Source organism: Pyrgilauda ruficollis, unplaced genomic scaffold (assembly GCF_017590135.1).
Source record: "Pyrgilauda ruficollis isolate IOZ18807 unplaced genomic scaffold, ASM1759013v1 scaffold23, whole genome shotgun sequence".
Classification (NCBI taxonomy): domain Eukaryota; kingdom Metazoa; phylum Chordata; class Aves; order Passeriformes; family Passeridae; genus Pyrgilauda; species Pyrgilauda ruficollis.
Genome location: NW_024522539.1, coordinates 17,424,175 through 17,441,249, shown reverse-complemented (window position 1 = coordinate 17,441,249; position 17,075 = coordinate 17,424,175). Strand labels below are relative to the sequence as shown.

At 51.0% G+C, this 17,075-nt stretch overlaps 1 protein-coding gene across 1 annotated transcript in view; it reads left to right on the top strand.

The window, feature by feature from the left end:
* The first annotated feature begins 823 nt into the window (after positions 1-823).
* Positions 824-17,075, top strand: part of HCN4 (hyperpolarization activated cyclic nucleotide gated potassium channel 4) — a 95,686-nt gene continuing 79,434 nt past the window's right edge. The window contains exon 1 of the mRNA XM_041469340.1: positions 824-1,527. Within this exon, the coding sequence (XP_041325274.1) occupies positions 824-1,527 (704 nt within the window). The remainder of the gene's footprint in view (positions 1,528-17,075) is intronic.

Below are 17,075 nucleotides of genomic sequence, written 5' to 3'. Positions count from 1 at the left end.
CGCAGCGCGGTGCCCGCAGCGCCCGGGGCGCGGTGCCCGCGGCGGCGGCGGCAGAGCCCGCGGTTGCCGGGCGTTGCCCCTTTAAGAAGCCCGGGTGCTGTCTCAGGTAGGCAGAGCCTGTGCGCTGTAGTCGCTCCTATGGCAACCCAATAGAATGGGATCGCTTCATGAATATTCCCAGGAGCAGGGGCTGCATGAGGAATAAGTGATGACAGTGATGTAAGCAAGCAGTGGCCGCTGCAGGTTGCAGTTCATTGTGTTATTGGCCGGCAGGTTGAGGAGTTTGAGGCTTGAGCTTCGCTTTCCGGATGATGTCTGCCCGCCGGGAGCCACGGCACATTTGCATCTCGAAGCCAACATGGCAAGGCGGCTGCTGCCGCCGCTGCCGCCCTCCCTCGCCTTCCAGCCAGAAGTGTGTGGCTCTCCTCTAGACTACTTGCCCAGTGCTCAGCATCTGAGCAGACAGGGATTGCAGTAACACTCACCAAGGGGAGACAAGAAGCAGCAAGTAGCCAAATCGGGACAACGGAGGAGAAGGGGGAGCTTTTTGCCTTCCCTCTTTTTTTTTTTTTTTTTTTTTTTTTTTTTTTTTTTTTTTTTTTTTTTTTTATCCCTCATTCCCTTTCCTTCTGGATGCAGAGCCTGTGTTTTGATGCAGAGCCTGTGGATGCCACAGCCTGGTAAGGAGATGACACGCCAGTCCCTGGTCCCCCGTGCCCCGTGAGCCGGGGGCAGGGGCCTGGGGGCAGTGCCGGTTCCCCTCGCTGGGCAGAGCGGGGGGGTCTCTCCCTGTCCCCGAGCAGCAGCAGCAGCAGCAGCGGCCATGGACAAGCTGCCCCCCTCCATGCGCAAGAGGCTCTACAGCCTGCCCCAGCAGATCGGACCCAAGGCGTCGATCATGGACGAGGAGGATGACAGCGACAAGGACACCCGCAGGAAAAGCATCAGGCTCAAGCCACTGCCTTCGCCCTCTGCTGGGAGCACCCGGGCCCTCGGGGGGGACCCCGGCCGAGGGGGAGACCCCGGCCTGCTGGAGACGGAGGCCGGCGGCAAGGGCGCCAAGACCAGCACCAACGGGGACTGCCGCCGCTTCAAAGGGAGCCTGTCCTCGCTCACCAGCAGGCACCTCCACGACGCGGCCGAGGAGAAGCGGCTCATCGGCGGCGAGGGGGAGCCGGCCTCTCCCGGGGAGGACAAGAGCCCCCCCGGCAGCGGGAAGCTGGAGCAGGGGCTGCCTGTGCCCCCACCGCCCGCCTCCCCCCCGGAGCCCCAGCAGCCGCCCCCCCGGGCCTGCTCCTCGACCTCCATCAAAGTGGAGGGAGGTGGAGGGTGCGACCAGATCACCCCAGATGAGGAGCAGAGGCTCGGCCAGGCCGGTTTCATGCAGAGGCAGTTCGGGGCCATGCTCCAGCCGGGGGTCAACAAATTCTCCTTGAGGATGTTTGGCAGCCAGAAGGCCGTGGAGAGAGAGCAGGAAAGAGTTAAGTCTGCCGGGTTCTGGATCATCCATCCCTACAGCGACTTCAGGTACACCCCACCCTTTCCAAACCCCCCTCTTTCCCGGCCCACTCCAAAACGGCTGGCCAGCCCCTTCCCATGCCACCTCCTGCACAGGGCACCCACCCCGACAGAACTTTCCTGGGTCATTTCCTAGCCAGAGGAGCTGGAAGACACAGCCAAGATCTTGTTTGAGCTCCGCTCAAACAAACTGCAGGTTTCCTTTCCATTTCACCTTAATTTTAGTGTCCCCACACTATTAGCAATTTTAAATTGTTTTTAAACCAGTTGTCTTTGGGTTTTTATAATGGAAAGGCTCTCTTTAAGTTCGTTGTAAATGGGAAAAACTGTTCCCACCTGATGCACAACTCTAAATCTCTGATCTTAACTAGTCCTGCATTTCCATGGATGCTCTGCTTGATTGATGCTTCCCGTTTTCACACCTCCAAGTCCTCTCCCTGCTCCTTCCCAAGAGTTAGGCAGGGATGTTGCTACTCTTGCTGCTGTGTAGGCGTCTTACTGCAGCATGGCTTTTCGGGATTTGGGATGTGCTGGGGATGGCAGGTTCATTAACAAGGTTCTTAACAGAGAATGAGCCTCTTTTCCATCTGTTCATCCTCATTTGCAAAATTAGTTTGGATTTGGAATAGTTAACACTGACTTCACCAAAGTAATGGCTTGCTCTCAGTCCACACCAACATTTCTGTGGAGGTTAATAGGTAAATAAACTTGGAAACCCTAGAGCCGGTTTTGGTAAAGTCCTGTATGGTCCTGCACAGAGGGGCTGTGTTTGGGTATTTCTGAGCAAAGTACTGTCTCCTGCACAGGTGAACTGTCCTCTGCAATATGTACCTAAAGCACTGCAATCAATAATTAATTACTGAGTGCAATCAATGCCTAAGGTTTATTGCTTCAACTTTAATTACAGCAGGCTTACATCTCACATTTAAAAGCACACAGGAGAAGAGCATTATTCAAACACACCTTTGTCACACTATCTGATTTTATTGAATGTGTGCACTCTGCAAGGAACCATGCATGATTCCCACAAATACAGTTAGCGAGATAATTGCAGGAAGGAGTTTCAGGGTGGATTTGGCCTCCCAAAGGCAGGAATGACAGAAACCTCTTGACACCACCTATTAGGGATTTAGCAAGCAGCCCACATGCTTAGCAGATTCAGCACTGGCACTGACCAGATTCCTTGATATTTGCTTGGATTAACAAATGTTATTAGAAGGCTCTGTGAGTTGGAAGACTGCACTGTCATTTAAATTCAGTGCATTCAAGTGTCCCGAGCACACAGCTGACTGAGCTTAGGAGGGTTTCCAGCAGCTACAGCATGATGCAGAGTCCTTGCAAGCGCAGCCTTACCCAATCCCACACTGGAACCAGGAGAAAATTGCCTCCCAGTGCGACTGACCAAGTAATAGCTCCCAAACACTGACATGTGAGAATGAGCAGCTTTCAAAAGAACAAAACCAGTTTCATACTCTCGGCTATATTTGCAGTATTTGCCATGAGTCTGGAGTTTTAACTGCTGTGTTTTCTTGGGTTATCCTAGCAAGGCGTGCTCTGCGTGTCGCACCCTCAGGAAATTTGGGGTTTAGTCTCTGTGTTGGATCTGGAGTTAGACAAAAGCAGTGTTCAGCTTCCATATCCTTCTGTCTCTGTAGTGGGTTTATTCTCTTCCATATCTGTGCCTGTTTTCAGCACAGAACCAGCCTGGCAAACTTCAGCAGCAGGAGATGAGGTAACCACCTTGCCCAAGGTGAGATGTACCCAAGAGTTTGAGATTTTAAGGTTCCTACAGAGCCAGTGCTTATTCTGTGAGATGATGAGGTAACTTTTCCTTCCTGAGGCACTTGGCTAGTGAGGCCTTGCCCAAAGGAATGGAGTCTGCTGGCAAGCCCTGGCTCATTCTGTGAGATGATGGCACGGAGCTGCTGGCACGGAGCTGTTTGTGCGTGCAGAGCTCTGTGGGTGCATGGGTGACTCCTGGTGTAAGTAACAGCCCCTGCCCTGATGGAGCTGGGAAGGCACAGAGAGCTGCTGTCTGTGCCTGTGGGCACGTTCCAGGTGGGCTGGTTTCCTTGTGAACTGGTGTAGCAGCCCAGCCCAGCCCAGCCCAGCCCAGCAGCACGGAGTGTCCCTGCTGTCCCCCTGGGCCGGGGCAGTGGGGTGAGTGTCTGGAGCCATGTGCTGAGGCCGGGAGGAGCTGGATGCACCACTGCCTGCTCAGGGGGGATATTTCCAGGGAGGCTTTGTTCACCCCTGTTTCTAGGTCACCTGCAGCAGATCTGTTTGGATAGGAATGCTGCTTAGAGCATGGGCTTCCATGGAAAGTGACCTGTGGACAATGGCTGCCTTGAGGGGGAAGAGTGGGAGCCTTCCCACCTTCTGTTTGGGCTTTGTGTTCCCTCTTGCCCTCTGCTAAAGCATACCTCTTGGAAACAGCTCCCATGAATATGGCTAACATTTTTTGACCTCTGAAATGCAGCAGATTGCACCAAAGAGCAGATCTTATCAAAATATTTGCAAGAGCTGTATCCGTGCCCCAAAGGAGGGTGTTGTGTGCTTGGGGAATTACGCAGTGCAATTCCTGACTGCTCCGTGTTCCAGCCGGCTGCGGATCCCGGAGCCTCGGGGTCCTGGAGACTCCATTATCCTGCCCTTGGCTGGAACCAAGGCTGTTCAGCAGTGTTTGCTGGTCAAGTTTCAAAGTAAAGCAAAGGTTTAGAGGCTGAGCTGGCTTTCTGTGCCTGTGGAGGAAGCTGCCTCCCCTCTGTGAGTGAGGTGCATCTCCAGGCTCCAGGGCTCCAGCCCTCGTGACTGCCGGCTCCGGGCAGCTGGAGCTGGGAAGTTTGCATGGAACACTCCAGGCCGATGCACTGCTGTGAAATGACATTGGTGCAATTCCCCGACTCCACGGAGTCGCTGCTCCTTCGCGCTCTGCTTCCAGAGGAGTTCCTGATTTGGAATGGAACAGAGGCTTTCATCATTGTCTCATTAAATTACCATTTTAGCATCTAACAGGGCTAATTCCAGTGGCAAATCTATGACCCTCCAAGAGTAAAACAAATTAATATAGATTCAGGCTCTGTTGATCTCTGCTTTTAGTCCATTGTGAGGGGAAAAGACATCAAATGACCTTTATAAAAATCAAGCTCAGTGCCCCTGAGTACTCCTGACTAATGCAGTGGGCTGGTTCTAGAAGCACTTAAAAGGTGTCTTAACAATTTCTAATGAAAATTAAGAATCCTGGCTCCCGTTCTGAGGTGCAGATGTGTGTGCTGGCAGCTGGAGTTCATTTGCATCTGTGGTTGATTGCACATCAGTGCAGAGCCACACTGTGTTTCCTAGATCAAGATTTATCTGTGACTTTGAAAGCTCTTCCACTGGGTAGACAGAATTGTATTTTATTGCTTAGAGGAAGCATTGATCCAGTACAATTGGTTTAATAAAAAAATTCCAAACAAACAATGATCTGTCTAGTTCGTAGCTGACTGAAGCATATGGTTGTAGCTGCTGCCCAGAATTGCTTGCAAAAAAAGTGTAGCATGCTGCTTTTAGAAAGACCTGAGAACAGATACACTATCTGAGGGCCCAAAATAGTCCCAGCAGTGGATGTAAATAGAACTGCACATTATTCACTGCCCAGTAATCTATTAACTTCCTCACAGTGAAGAGAAGCTGCTGTCTCTCTGAAAACAATGGCAAACATTCCGCTCGATAGCAGACCCAACTACAGATTTTAGAATTCTTCTTTTCACTGCTCTCTGTTACTTGTAATACTTGTGTGCAAACAGATCCTTTCTTTGGTTTGCTTCCTCTGCCAGTACTCCCTGGCTGCTGGGACCCTGGGGAGGTTTCTGTGGCAGCAAAACCAGGTGCTCAGGTGGGAGGTATGAGGGGAAAGAACAAAATCACTGCTTCCCTTCGTGCTGCAGTGTCCCTTGGCCTCCCTTCTCGGGGGCAATCAGTGGGATTTACTAATTACAGTCCTAAGAACTGAACCCAGTAGCACTGTGGGATGGAGCAGAAATGGGAGGGATGTGTTTACCTTTCCCACTCTCCTGAGCAGACCTGATTACCAGTGCCTTTCTGAGCTCTGCTCTGGCTGTGCACGCTGCTCTCACTGGGAAGCTTTTCCCCCTGCTTCAGAAGGGTAAACCATTTGTGGAGAGTCCAGCAGTGCTGATGACTTTGGCAGCCCCCTTGGGTGGGGGTTGCTCCCTGCTCTGAGGCAATGATGCCCTTTTGTCCACCTCCTGCCCAAAGTGCTGTTCCTTGTGCTGCCCTCCCTCCACTCCTGCCCATGCCAAAGGCTGAGTCTGTGACTTGCCCTTTGCTCCAAGTGCCCAGCACGGAGCAGGATGTTCAGCACTTGGGAACTGTGGCTCAGGGAAAGGGCAGGGCAACAGTGGTTTTGGTGGCAGGACCTGTGCCTGCCATTGGACTCCCAACAGGAGTGCCAACAGGCCAGGTTTGGAGGGGGCAGCTCCCAGGCTTGGCTCTTTTCTCCTCCTCTTTGTGGTGATGGTGTGTCCCTGGGGTGGCAGGATTCCACACATTGGAGACAGATCCCTCTGCCTTTGCTGCAGAGAACTTCCCAGCCAATTCCCAGGGCACTCTGCTGGAGCAGAACAAGGGGATCCCAACAGGAATCATACAGAGGATAATCCAAATTCTGCTGAACACATGGATTGGTCCCTTTTGTCTTCAGTGGACTTGCAGTCAGGCTGCAGAAGAACCACGGCTTTGTGACCATGAGCTAAGGGGGTGAAACTCCTGCATCCATACTTCCCATGCCCATAGGCAAGGCAGGCTTTGTGCTCCAGCTCACTTGTCAGGAGGCAGAGGATACATAATCCCACACCAGACAGCCCATGTAGGAGTCCAGCTTTTTGTAGGAAGCACGTTCACGTGCCTGAGCTGGAAAACAGGAAGGCTTCAGTAAAGGTAACACCTCAGTGGGGCACCATGGTAAAATATTTTAGGACTAATATTACAGTATTTTCACGTGGAGAAAATGACATAAAATAACATGAGTAAATAGTAAAGCAAGCATTGAGATTTAACAAAGAATGGTTACAATTTTTGCATAAATTTAAGCCAGGCCCTTCATACCAATCTCTGCCAACAGATGAAGACATTATCTCTCCCAGAGAAGCTCCTCCCTCAGTACACTCAGGGATGGCTCCTTTGGGGAAAACAATTTAGTGTTTTCTCCATCTCTTCTTGTAAGATAGCATATCTTATTTATTATATCTCATTCAGATCCTGATGTGAAAAAAAAGATTAATTTTCTCATAGTGTTACAAAATATTCATTATGCTAACAATAAATGTTCAGTTCACTTCCTGACAGCAAGGAAATTGGAATATCATCCCCAGGTTATAGTGAGCTGGCACAGCCTGGTGGGGATTGAGGTAAAACCATCCTTGACCTGGGTGTGGTGGAACTGAGGCCCAGTTGTGCAGAGCAGGAGGCCTCACACAGCATCCCCTGGGTCAGAGCTCTGCCCTGGGCCATTCCTGGCACTCAGAAGGGTTAATTAGGACCTGAGTGAGGAGCCATGGGTGCCTTGAGAGGACTGGGCACATTCTGGTTTGGACCATTTCTTAGGCTGGCTCTGTGAGCAGCCAGACTGGGAAATGGGCCCATCCCTCCCACCCTCTTCCCAAGCCTCTGCTACTTGTTGGTTTGTCTGTTGTTATAGCAAAAAATAATCACTGCTGTAAACAATGACATCGTGTTCTCTCCCATCCTCATCTCAGAGAATTACTGCAGTTACAGTTTGGGATTGGGCTCCCTGCCTGACACTTCTGCAGGACTTTTCTGGCAGAGGGGGAGGCTCTGGGGCTCTGCTCACCCACACTGGCCATCACACCCCACCTGCAGTTCCTCCTCTCTTCCACTGCAAACCAGGCTGGGCAAGAAATGGGCTCCTACAGAAAATCCCCTCTTGCACATGCCTGCCCCAAGCTCACCCTCCCACCTTGGAGGAGGCAGGAATTCTCTGGGAAGCACTGCTTTGATCCATGACCTGACTGTAACCGCACAGCCAAGCTCCTGTCTGCTGTTTCCTACCTCCAGCTTTTGACTTTGCAGTCTGATTTTTAATGCAGTGTTTTGTACAGTCCTAGGGTTTTCAAAACAACTCAGTCTCTCCCTTTGGCATGTCTCTGGGTTCATTAGCAGGTGTGGAGCTGTTCAAGGCTGTGCTGCACTGCCCTCTGCTCTGAATGAAGCAGTGCCTGTAGCAGGGAGCTACAGCAAAGGAAAGATGCTGCACCACATTCCAGGGCTGCTCCAGGCTCCAAAGGAAACACACTCTGCCTGTTACAACTCCCTGCTTGTTTTCTCCTTCTCACCTTCAGCCCCACTCTCTCCAACCTGTTGTCTTCCCCATCAAGTTAGTGTTTCTCATCCCACCAGTGCCATCTCCATTTTCTCAGCTCCTCATGGCAGGTGTCTTGTCCAGCCAGTCTTAGATGCCAATATCCAGCTTCTTTCTCATCTGATCACTGATTTCCACCTTGTTTGCAGTAATACCTCTCCCCCTCACCCCTTGCCATGTTCCAATGTGTTGGGTTGGCATTTACTCAGTCCACTTCCAGTCTCCATCCTTATCCTTCAGCTTTTTCTCTGGGTGGGTCTCTCTAAATCAATTCCTTCTCCTCCTACATATTCCTAGTTTCTATTGTCCTTCCGACTCTTCCAACAATCTCAGTTTTCTCCATCCCCTTCCTGACTTAAGAATGGATCATTTTCCCCTGTAATTTAAAACCCTTCCACATTTTCCTTCTCCTTATCCTTGGACACTGCCAATGTTTAAACAAAAACTACCCATTTTCTAGTTTTTAAACTTGAAAGATCTCAATCCTCAGACCTAAGCATTTAACATGATGAATTTGTCTGGAAGCACAATCTCCACTGCAGGAGAATGAAACAGATTTTATTTGAAGGAAAAACGTGGTTTCTGAGGGTGAAACCCACAGAGTCAGTGTAGGACTTTGCAGCACTATTTTAAGGAGATAAACTTGGGGTTTCAATCCAGTCTTATTCTGGTTAGGTAACTGTGCTAGTGCTTTCTGTGGCACTGAGGTTTTTCTGCTCTGGAGTCACTGCTGCTGCACTGAAATCCATTTATTATACAGATAAAAGAGTGATCTTTGTCTGGAGATAACATAGTGTCATTTTAGCTTGAAACCATTGAAATTTGTCTTTGTTTCTGATGTGTTATGAGCATCTCATTAGCAAGTCCATGAATCCCTCAGTTTGCTCTCAAAACCAACTATCTGAGCTCTCATCTCTGCCAGAGCAGAGATTTCCTCCTTTCTCTTATTTTTGAAAGCTGTGTTGGTGCCAAGGCAGTTATAGGTCAATTGAGTTATTGTTGGTTCTAATTGGCACTCTAACAAGCTATTAAATCAATTTACCTACAGATGAATGTCACTCAAAAAGCAAGGTGCCAGCTCCTTTTGAGAACTTCAAAAAGCCCATTTCCACTGCTGAGTGTGAGGGAAAGGTCAGGCTGCAGGGAAGTGGCTACTTGAGATTTGCCCCCGAAGTGTTTGTGCCACGAGCTCTGTGGCTGAGCACAGGCCAGGCTGTGAGGAGGGATAAGAGCATTCCCAGAACTCCAGGCCAGGAGGAAGAATGAAGAGCATCACCAGCTCTGACAGATCTCTTGCATCCTTTGCTGGGTGTGTAATGAAGCGTGGGCTTAGTTCCATGTGGAAGGATCCAGGTGCTGTCCTCCTCCCTCACAGGTGTGTGTCCCACGTGCTTTCCTGTGGCTGTGATGCAGGTGCAGTGTCCACACCATCTTTCAAGGCGGGCAGCCCCCAGCTGGTGACATCATTGCCTTTTGAATGTCTGGAGATTCAGGAGATTTCCTGAAGAGTCAGAGTCATTATGGTGAACAGGGTTGATTTAAGTTCCTTTCTGAAACGTTTGGTTGACCTCTCCCCCCAGCAGCACTGCAGAGCTCATCCCCACGGAGCTGAGCACTCCTTGGCTGTAAACCTGTCACTCCTGAGCCTGCAGGGCAGGACAAGGGCTCTTACCCAAGCATCCCTGCCTGTTCAAAGTCTAAGCTGCTGTCCAGGACGAGCAGTGAGGAGTGCTCAGGCCCTCTCAGGCAGGCTGGGGTTTGCTGAGCTCAGGGCAGGGCAGGACGCAGCTTGGCTCCGTGCAGCTCTGCAGTGCTGACAGCACCAAGCCCAGGTTTGTCAGCAGACACAGCACTCAGGACTCCAGCAACACAGCAGAGGGAGCAGATGTGTCCTGGCTAGGAAGGTGCTCTTAGAGACCTTTTCCTGCCCCTTTTCCATGCTGAGTGCTTTGCTAGCTGGGAAGTCCTTTTCCCAACTGGAGTTATTCATTGCGTGCAGTATCAGATGTGGTCACTGCGTGCCTGGTGTTAGCAGCAGGCTGGAGGAAAAGCAGGCTCTTATCTCCCGAGGAGATGCTGCAGGCAGCAGGGGAAGACAGTGCTGTGAGAGCAAAGCAGATGAGCAGCCAAGGGGGAATTCCAAGGTCAGCTTGAGGGCCCACCACTTCCACGTTCCAGGGGCACAGCAGCTTCCCCAGCATTGCAGGAGAGCTAATCTCATTTGTGGTGACTCGTCCAAATGTGCTAATTAAGGATTTAACTCGAGGCCTCTTTGGATGGAGAGGTTGTCTGTGTGTGTGCATCCATTGTTCCAGAGCTCAGAGGCAGGAGAGGAGCTGCAGGTTGCCAGCTGACTCAGTGCAGGAGCTGTAACTCCTGGTTTTTCCTTGTCACAGCTGTGCTCAGGGTGTTTGTGAGTGCCAGGCAATCAGGAGCTGTGCAGGGAGTAGCTGGAAACCACAGGGAAAGTTGCACTTTTGGGGTCTCCCCTCCTTTATTCCCATTGTGATGGGCTCTGCTGCTGTGTCTGCAGCACAGCACTTCTCCCTCATCCCACTGTGAACTGGGAGCACAGGAACTCTGCTGGGAGTCACTTCTGCTCCTGGTCAGAACCTGGGCATGGTTACAGTGTGATCCTCATCCCACCTGAGCACGGGGAGGCCATGGAAAACCCTGGAAAACCCAATGAGATCCATTTGGATGTGCTGGGTGTGGGAAAGCAACGTCTGGCAGTTATCAGCTCTTGGGAGGAGATAACAACTGCATTCCAGAGACTGGGGGACTCCACTCCACAAATCCTGGCCTTCCAGTGGTGTCAGGGCAAGGGGCTGCACTGACACCTCTCAGCAGGGTGGCTGTGGGGGCACTGGGGGCAGGGGAGCCCCTCCCTGTGCCCCGTTGTGCCCAGGTGCAGAGCCAGCTCAGGGACACCCCAGCTCTGCACTGGGCACAGCTGGGCAGTGCCAGCCTCACTCCTGCCATGTCCTGAGCCAGCAGCCCAGGAGATAAGAGAAAAGATAATGATGCCTGGCTCCATGCAGCTTTTTTAACAATAGCAAACCCACTTTCATTAAGCACAAATTCTTGATGCTTCACCTTTCCCCCTTCACTTGAAAGTACTAATGCATGCACAAGTTACACTTCTATTAATAACAAGAGGAACATATTTTTCCATCCCTATTTTCCTGTGAATCGTGGGGAGGGCAGGAGGAGGGACCAGTCTAGACTGCAGATGATGGTCTGTTCTCCTTGATGCCCATACAAAGCACTCGTATCGTGCTCATTTAGCTGTGGATGCTCTTGGAATGACAAGCAGTGCCTAGCAGACAGAAGGACAAGCTGGAAGGGATGTCAGGCATACAGGTTGGACCTGTGAGCCATTCTGAGCTGAATTCTCCATGCCTTGATTCCTCCAGCTTTAAAAAAAGGGCTGATGGTGCTGCCAGGGGCCATGGAAGATGCTGGGGGACTCTGTAATATTTTAATGTAACAGCAGATGCCAGAGGAGATACCAGCAAGGGTGGGCTTGGCCTCTACCAGGCAGTTTCATGAGGATTTCTTTGGGATTCTCCTTTTCTGTGTAGTGCTGTAGATTTGGTCTCACCTATTGTCAATCTTTTATCAGGACCCCAAAAAGCAGTGGAGCTGTGTACCAATGGGGGGTTTCTGAATCATCAGTTCCTGTGTCTTGATAAGGGAAGAGATTGCCAGTACTCTCCAGTTCCATGTATGGTGCTCTATTGTCTGGCAGGTTTAGAACTAGGCTGGAAAAAGATGGAAAAAAACCTGCATGGAGAGGCAGGCAAGATGGATTTTACCTTTTATGTCCATAAATGAAATTGTGCAGCCCCTGCATGGGGTTTGGAGATGCTCTAAGAAGAAAATGTTCCATCCTTCCCTCACCAGTCATGTGTACTGCAGGGTGTGCTTCCCTGTTCTTTGGGAATATGTGACTCTTGACTTCAGTAAACACTCCCAAATACCTGGTCTGGCGCAGGAGCTGTGAGGTGTGACAGCTCTAGCAAACATTCCTGGTTTAGGACAATCCCTTAGGCTGGGTGGCTGGTGGATTGAACCAGAATAGAACCCTAGTTCTGTTTCTTTCTCAACAATGTCTGTCCTATTCCATGGCATTTCTAAGTCAGCATTTCTTATTTCAAAGTTTGCATACAGATGCACACTGTGTGAGCCTTCTGTCAGGCTGTGAGAATTTTCTGTACATCCATTTCCCACATTGGATCTTAAGGTGATGTGTTGTGACCCCTGGCTTTTAGTGCAAACACCAGTGTGCTCCATGCCAGCCTTGGTTAGGGCAGTTCCCTGTGTGTGCTGTGGCTGGGACATCCAGGCTTGTCCCAGAGCTGGGAATGGAACAAAAGCCTGGCTCACAGACCTGCTTCAGTCAAACCCCAGCTGTGTCCATGGCTGCTGGCTAAACCCTGAGTGCTTCTGGACAGCTTTTGGGGCTCAGTTTGTGAAACCACAGGGAAAGTTGCACTGTTGGGGTCTCCCCTCCTTTATTGCCATTGTGATGGGCTCCTCTGCTGTGGCTGCAGCACAGGCACTCCTCCCTCATCCCACTGCCAGTCCCACTGCTTCTCCTTGCCTGCAGATCCTGCTGGGAACTTGGGCCCAAACCTTCCAAACCAAGGCAACCCCTTCTGCAGCATGAGCAGCAATTTGGGCTAACAGTGGCAGCTGTGGGTATGGCCTAGGACTCCTGCTTTCCAACAGGGGATCTGGAAGCCTCATTTGCAAGTAAATTCACACAGCCAAATCTGCACTGCAGACAAAAAAAGATTTGCCTTGACATCATCTGCCCTGCTCTGCGCTCCGCAGTCAGTCAGGAGAGCAGAGCACAGCTCCAGCCTCTCCAGCTCAGCAGAATTAAGGCTAAGCTTCATCATGAGCTCATGCAAGCTGTTCCCACCCCAAATAATTGGCTGCTGCATGCTTTGTGTCTGTCTAGCCATTGCTGCCTGTGGGTGGGTGTGTTGTGTGTGTGTGAATGAGTCTGCTGTGGAAATGAAGGCGTAACATCGGGGGTGCAGCTGATAATAAAGTGCCTTGGGAATGCTGGGGCTGGGAGCAGTGTGAGCAGAGCTGAGCCCTTCAGACACCTGCACAGAGATCCCTCTGCCTGTTACCATAGCATGGGCATTCCCACTTCAGACCACCACCACCTCTTTTTTGCTCTTCCTCCCACCCTAAACCCCCTCAGGAGTGTTTCCAGCCTGTGCTTCCCATGGCTGGGATGTAAAAGCAGGACAAAAAGCAGTGTCATTTCTCCAAAGCTCAGTCCCCATCAGCACAAGCCTTTTAGCAGGTGAAGAGGAATGCCAGAGGTGCTGCCGTGTCCATTGGGATGGGAGACAATGCCATCCATGAGCGTGGCTGTGGGGACACTGCTGGATGAAGTCAGGGATGAAGCCCCTGTGGGGCTTGGCAGCTGTTCTGGGGCATTGCTCTCACAGGGCTGAGCTGTTCCCAAGCGCTTCCTCCAGTGCAATCATCACACACACTCTCTCAGGAGTGGCAGCATTTCTACCCACTCTCCCAGATAAGAGGTGCAGAGACAGGCTGTCAAAGAGCTCAACAAGGTGCCAGGAGCTGGGCTCTCCCATTTCCTCAGCCTGGCCCAAAGCTTCCAGCCTTGCTGTCTCTCCACACCCCCATGCCCAAGATTTTCCTGGGGAAAGGGCACCTCTTTGAAGTTAGGACAGGTCCGTGGAAACTTGTGCCTGCCCCCAACTGGGATCCTAAGATCTGCAGCCCAGTTAGGGGAAAAGAATAGGGTTGGTTATTCCTCTGGTAGTGTGGTTCAGAAAGGAGCATGGCTTTCCTACAGCTGGGCACAAGAGGAGAGCAGAGAATTCTTCACAAGCTCTTGAAAAACTTGCTTTTCCTAAGCAAAGTGTGGCCCTGGCTGGCTCAGGGAGACGAGGGGAGGGTATTCCAATAAAGGAATTTTGTAGTAATATAAACTCCCCAGATGATAAAAGCCATGGCTTTGGCAGAGCAGCTCGTGACCTTTGCAGGCAGGCAGGTGACACTGTGAGTAAGGGCAGTGCAGTTCAGATGCTCCAGCTTTGCTCAGCCCCTGCCCTGGAGCTGCAGTGGTTCTGCTGCATTTCCCTCAGCTCAGCCTGGCTGCAGGGCTGGGTGAGATCATTCCTGCACACGTTTTTGTGGATGCAGGAGGGTTGATCACCATTCCAGTGAAATGAGGCTCATTATTAGCCAAATTCCTGGGTGAGAACGGCCCTGGGGATGAGTTTCCCCCCTTGGAGGCACCTCAGGCTGTGTGTCCCATACAGGAACCCCAAATTCCATCCAGGCCCTGTGCTGGCACTGCGTGGCACCTGCTGGTGCTGCACTGCTGTCACTGGTCCCAGATTCCACTCCCAGCTTGGTGTTTGTGCAGTGGCTTTTCAAGGCAGGATTCAGCCAGCCTGGGGCTCTCTTGCTACAGTGGAAGTGGTTCAGAGCCCTGAATTTTCTGCTCTTTGCCCACAAAACAGCTAGTTCTGATTCAAGGATGCCTTTCCTGAAGGAGATCCCTAATTTACTGTCTGAATATCTAATGAGCTAATATGGGTTTGGATGCACTTGAGAGCAGAGCTGATCTACTCCCTGCTTTCCCTGGCCTCCAGTCCAAGACCCTCTGCTGTTCCCCACTGCAGTGACTTGAGAGCTTTCCCAGGTACCCTCACCACTGACCCATCTTCCTCCTCCTCTTCCTCAGCCTCCCTGTGGCCTCCCAGTGCCAGGGCTCCCAGCTGGGCTGAGGCACAGCACAGACATTTCTGCTGGCATGAAAAAACAAGAGCAAAACCCTGGCTCTTGCCTTACTCTGAGCTTAGGCAGGACTGGATTAACTAAAAGGAAGAAAACCACAGAAATCATGTAATGGATGGAAGTGCACGAGTTCCCAGCCAGTTTATGTGATATCCCAGCACATCCCTGCTGAAATCAAAGGCTGAGCCTGCTGCAGTGGCCTTGAAACTGGGTCCTGTGTGTGCAGAAGGAAAAACTAAAGGATGTTTTGTGTTTTAGGGAAGAGGGCCCTTTGAGAGTGTGTTCTTCTTGGGAAAGCTGGAATTCATAGAGACACTGCTGCCATCCTACATTCCCAAAACAGGGCAGGGAACAGACTTGCCTCTAGGCACCACAACCAAAGGATAAGACTTGTCTTTTCTTTTAAGGCACAAAACTTAAAAGCCCGGAATAGTCTTTTGTGCCTGGGACTCTCGGATCCCAGGGCATGTTTAGGTTTTTTAGGCTTTCTTTTTCTGCACTCAGGACCAGAAGTAGATTTTTCTAGGCTGGTGAGGAGGGCAAAGTGCCCATCTCACATTTCCATGTCGTTCTCTGGGCTCAGGCATGAACAGAGCCTGTGCTGAGCTCTTGCCTTGAAGTATGGATTTAAAATTGAAAATAAACCCTTACACCACATTTAGTGGTACCTTCAGTGGCCAGGGAAGGGTTTGGCTGTCACTGCCTTGGAGCAGCTCCTGTCCTGCTGTCCCTGTGGTAACCATTTACTGTGTCAGCCTGTCACATCTAAGGGCTGTGGCAATTATGTGTCCCAAACTCCTTACAGAGGTTGTTATTTCACATTGCCCTTGTAACTTGTCTGAGCCTGATGCCAAAGTGGAAATACAAGGGGGTGTTGTTATTTATTGGGTTTTCATGGCTCTCATTTCTGCTCTGCCCCAGCTGTGTGTAGGAATAGCTTTATCATATTCCTGTGAAATAGCAGGGAGATCTATTCCCAGCTAATGGCTGGAATAGGAGTATAGAGAAAAAACTCCTTTATTTCCTCTCCTGCAGACTGAACCTGAGTGGTGCAGACATCACAAGGAGCTGTCCTGCCTGTCCCTGCAGTGTCCCTTTCCCAGCCTGTCCCTCTGGCAGGCTGGAGCCTCCTCATTCTGTATTGATGGAAAATGCATCAAGCTGAATATATTTCTGAAACAACTTGTTTCTGGCAGGTTGTTCATTCTAAAAATATATTTATTTCTAATTGCTGAGCAGAATGCTTAATGAATTCTTCCTTCCCAAGAACAATTAATCAAAGAAATGATTTAGGGTTGGCACTTGCTCCCCCAGGCCTCAATGGCTTTGTTCCATTGACTTAAATAGAGCAGGGCAGGTCCAGCCCATAGTGGAAAAGATTGATCTGAGCATTTTTCATGGTGCCCATCACTGTTTGTCTGCCTGTCCCTGGCACTCTGTGTGTTGGAGGAGCAGCACTGCACAGCAGGGTCACAGCAAGTTTACAAAGCCCCCTTATCCTGGTGGGGTTTGGGATGCTGAGGAGAGAAGAGGCTGCAGCTCCAGCGTGCTCTGGAAGGTTCCTTGATGGGAACAAATGGCATGAGAGGACTCTGAGTCACAGACCCTGCAAGTTTTGATGGAGGAGAACCCCCTGGGAATCCCCACCACACCACAAGTCAGAAAGTTTGCAGTGTGTCCTGGAAAGAGCAGGAGAGATGCAGCAGCATGCCAGGTCTTGGCAGAGGGCAGGGAGGTGGAAGTGCCTGGATCCCCAGCATGTGCTCCTTCCCAGGAGTGTGTGTAGCACATTCCATGCCACACAGGCAGGGAAAAGCCCAGTTTCCTCCTACCAGTCTGACAGGAGGGAAAAGGCCTTAAATGTCCTGAATGTGGCCACTGAATTCTTTATATTGTGATTCAGAGCATCCTCTGTGGGCAGGTGTGTGACACTGACCTTTCTGGGGAGGAAATGTTTTACACATCCACTGTCTGAGTTTTTCATTCTGCTGTCCCAGGGTGTGCACCAAGCCGTGCTCCTTCTCCCTCAGTCTCCTGCTGGGTTTCCTCACTCCAGTCAGTCCAGCACAGGAGCATTTGGAGGGACAGTAACAGTTCCTCAGGACCTGGAAGGGGCTTTGGGGGATGGGAAGCTCAGAGCTGAGTGCCCTTCACACTCTGGATTGGATGTCAGAATTCCTGCTCTCTCCTCTCCCTTCTGTTGAGGGAGTGAGGCCCTCTGCAATATCCACCCTTCTGTGCCTCAGTTTCCCAGCTGGCAGATGCTGGTGGGGAGACTCAGGCACCTGCCCTAAAAAGCTTTGAGGTCAAAAGGGAGCCAGTCTCTGGGGAGCTCCTCAGTGCTTCAGTAAGGCAGTAATTAATTCAGCAGCCATTC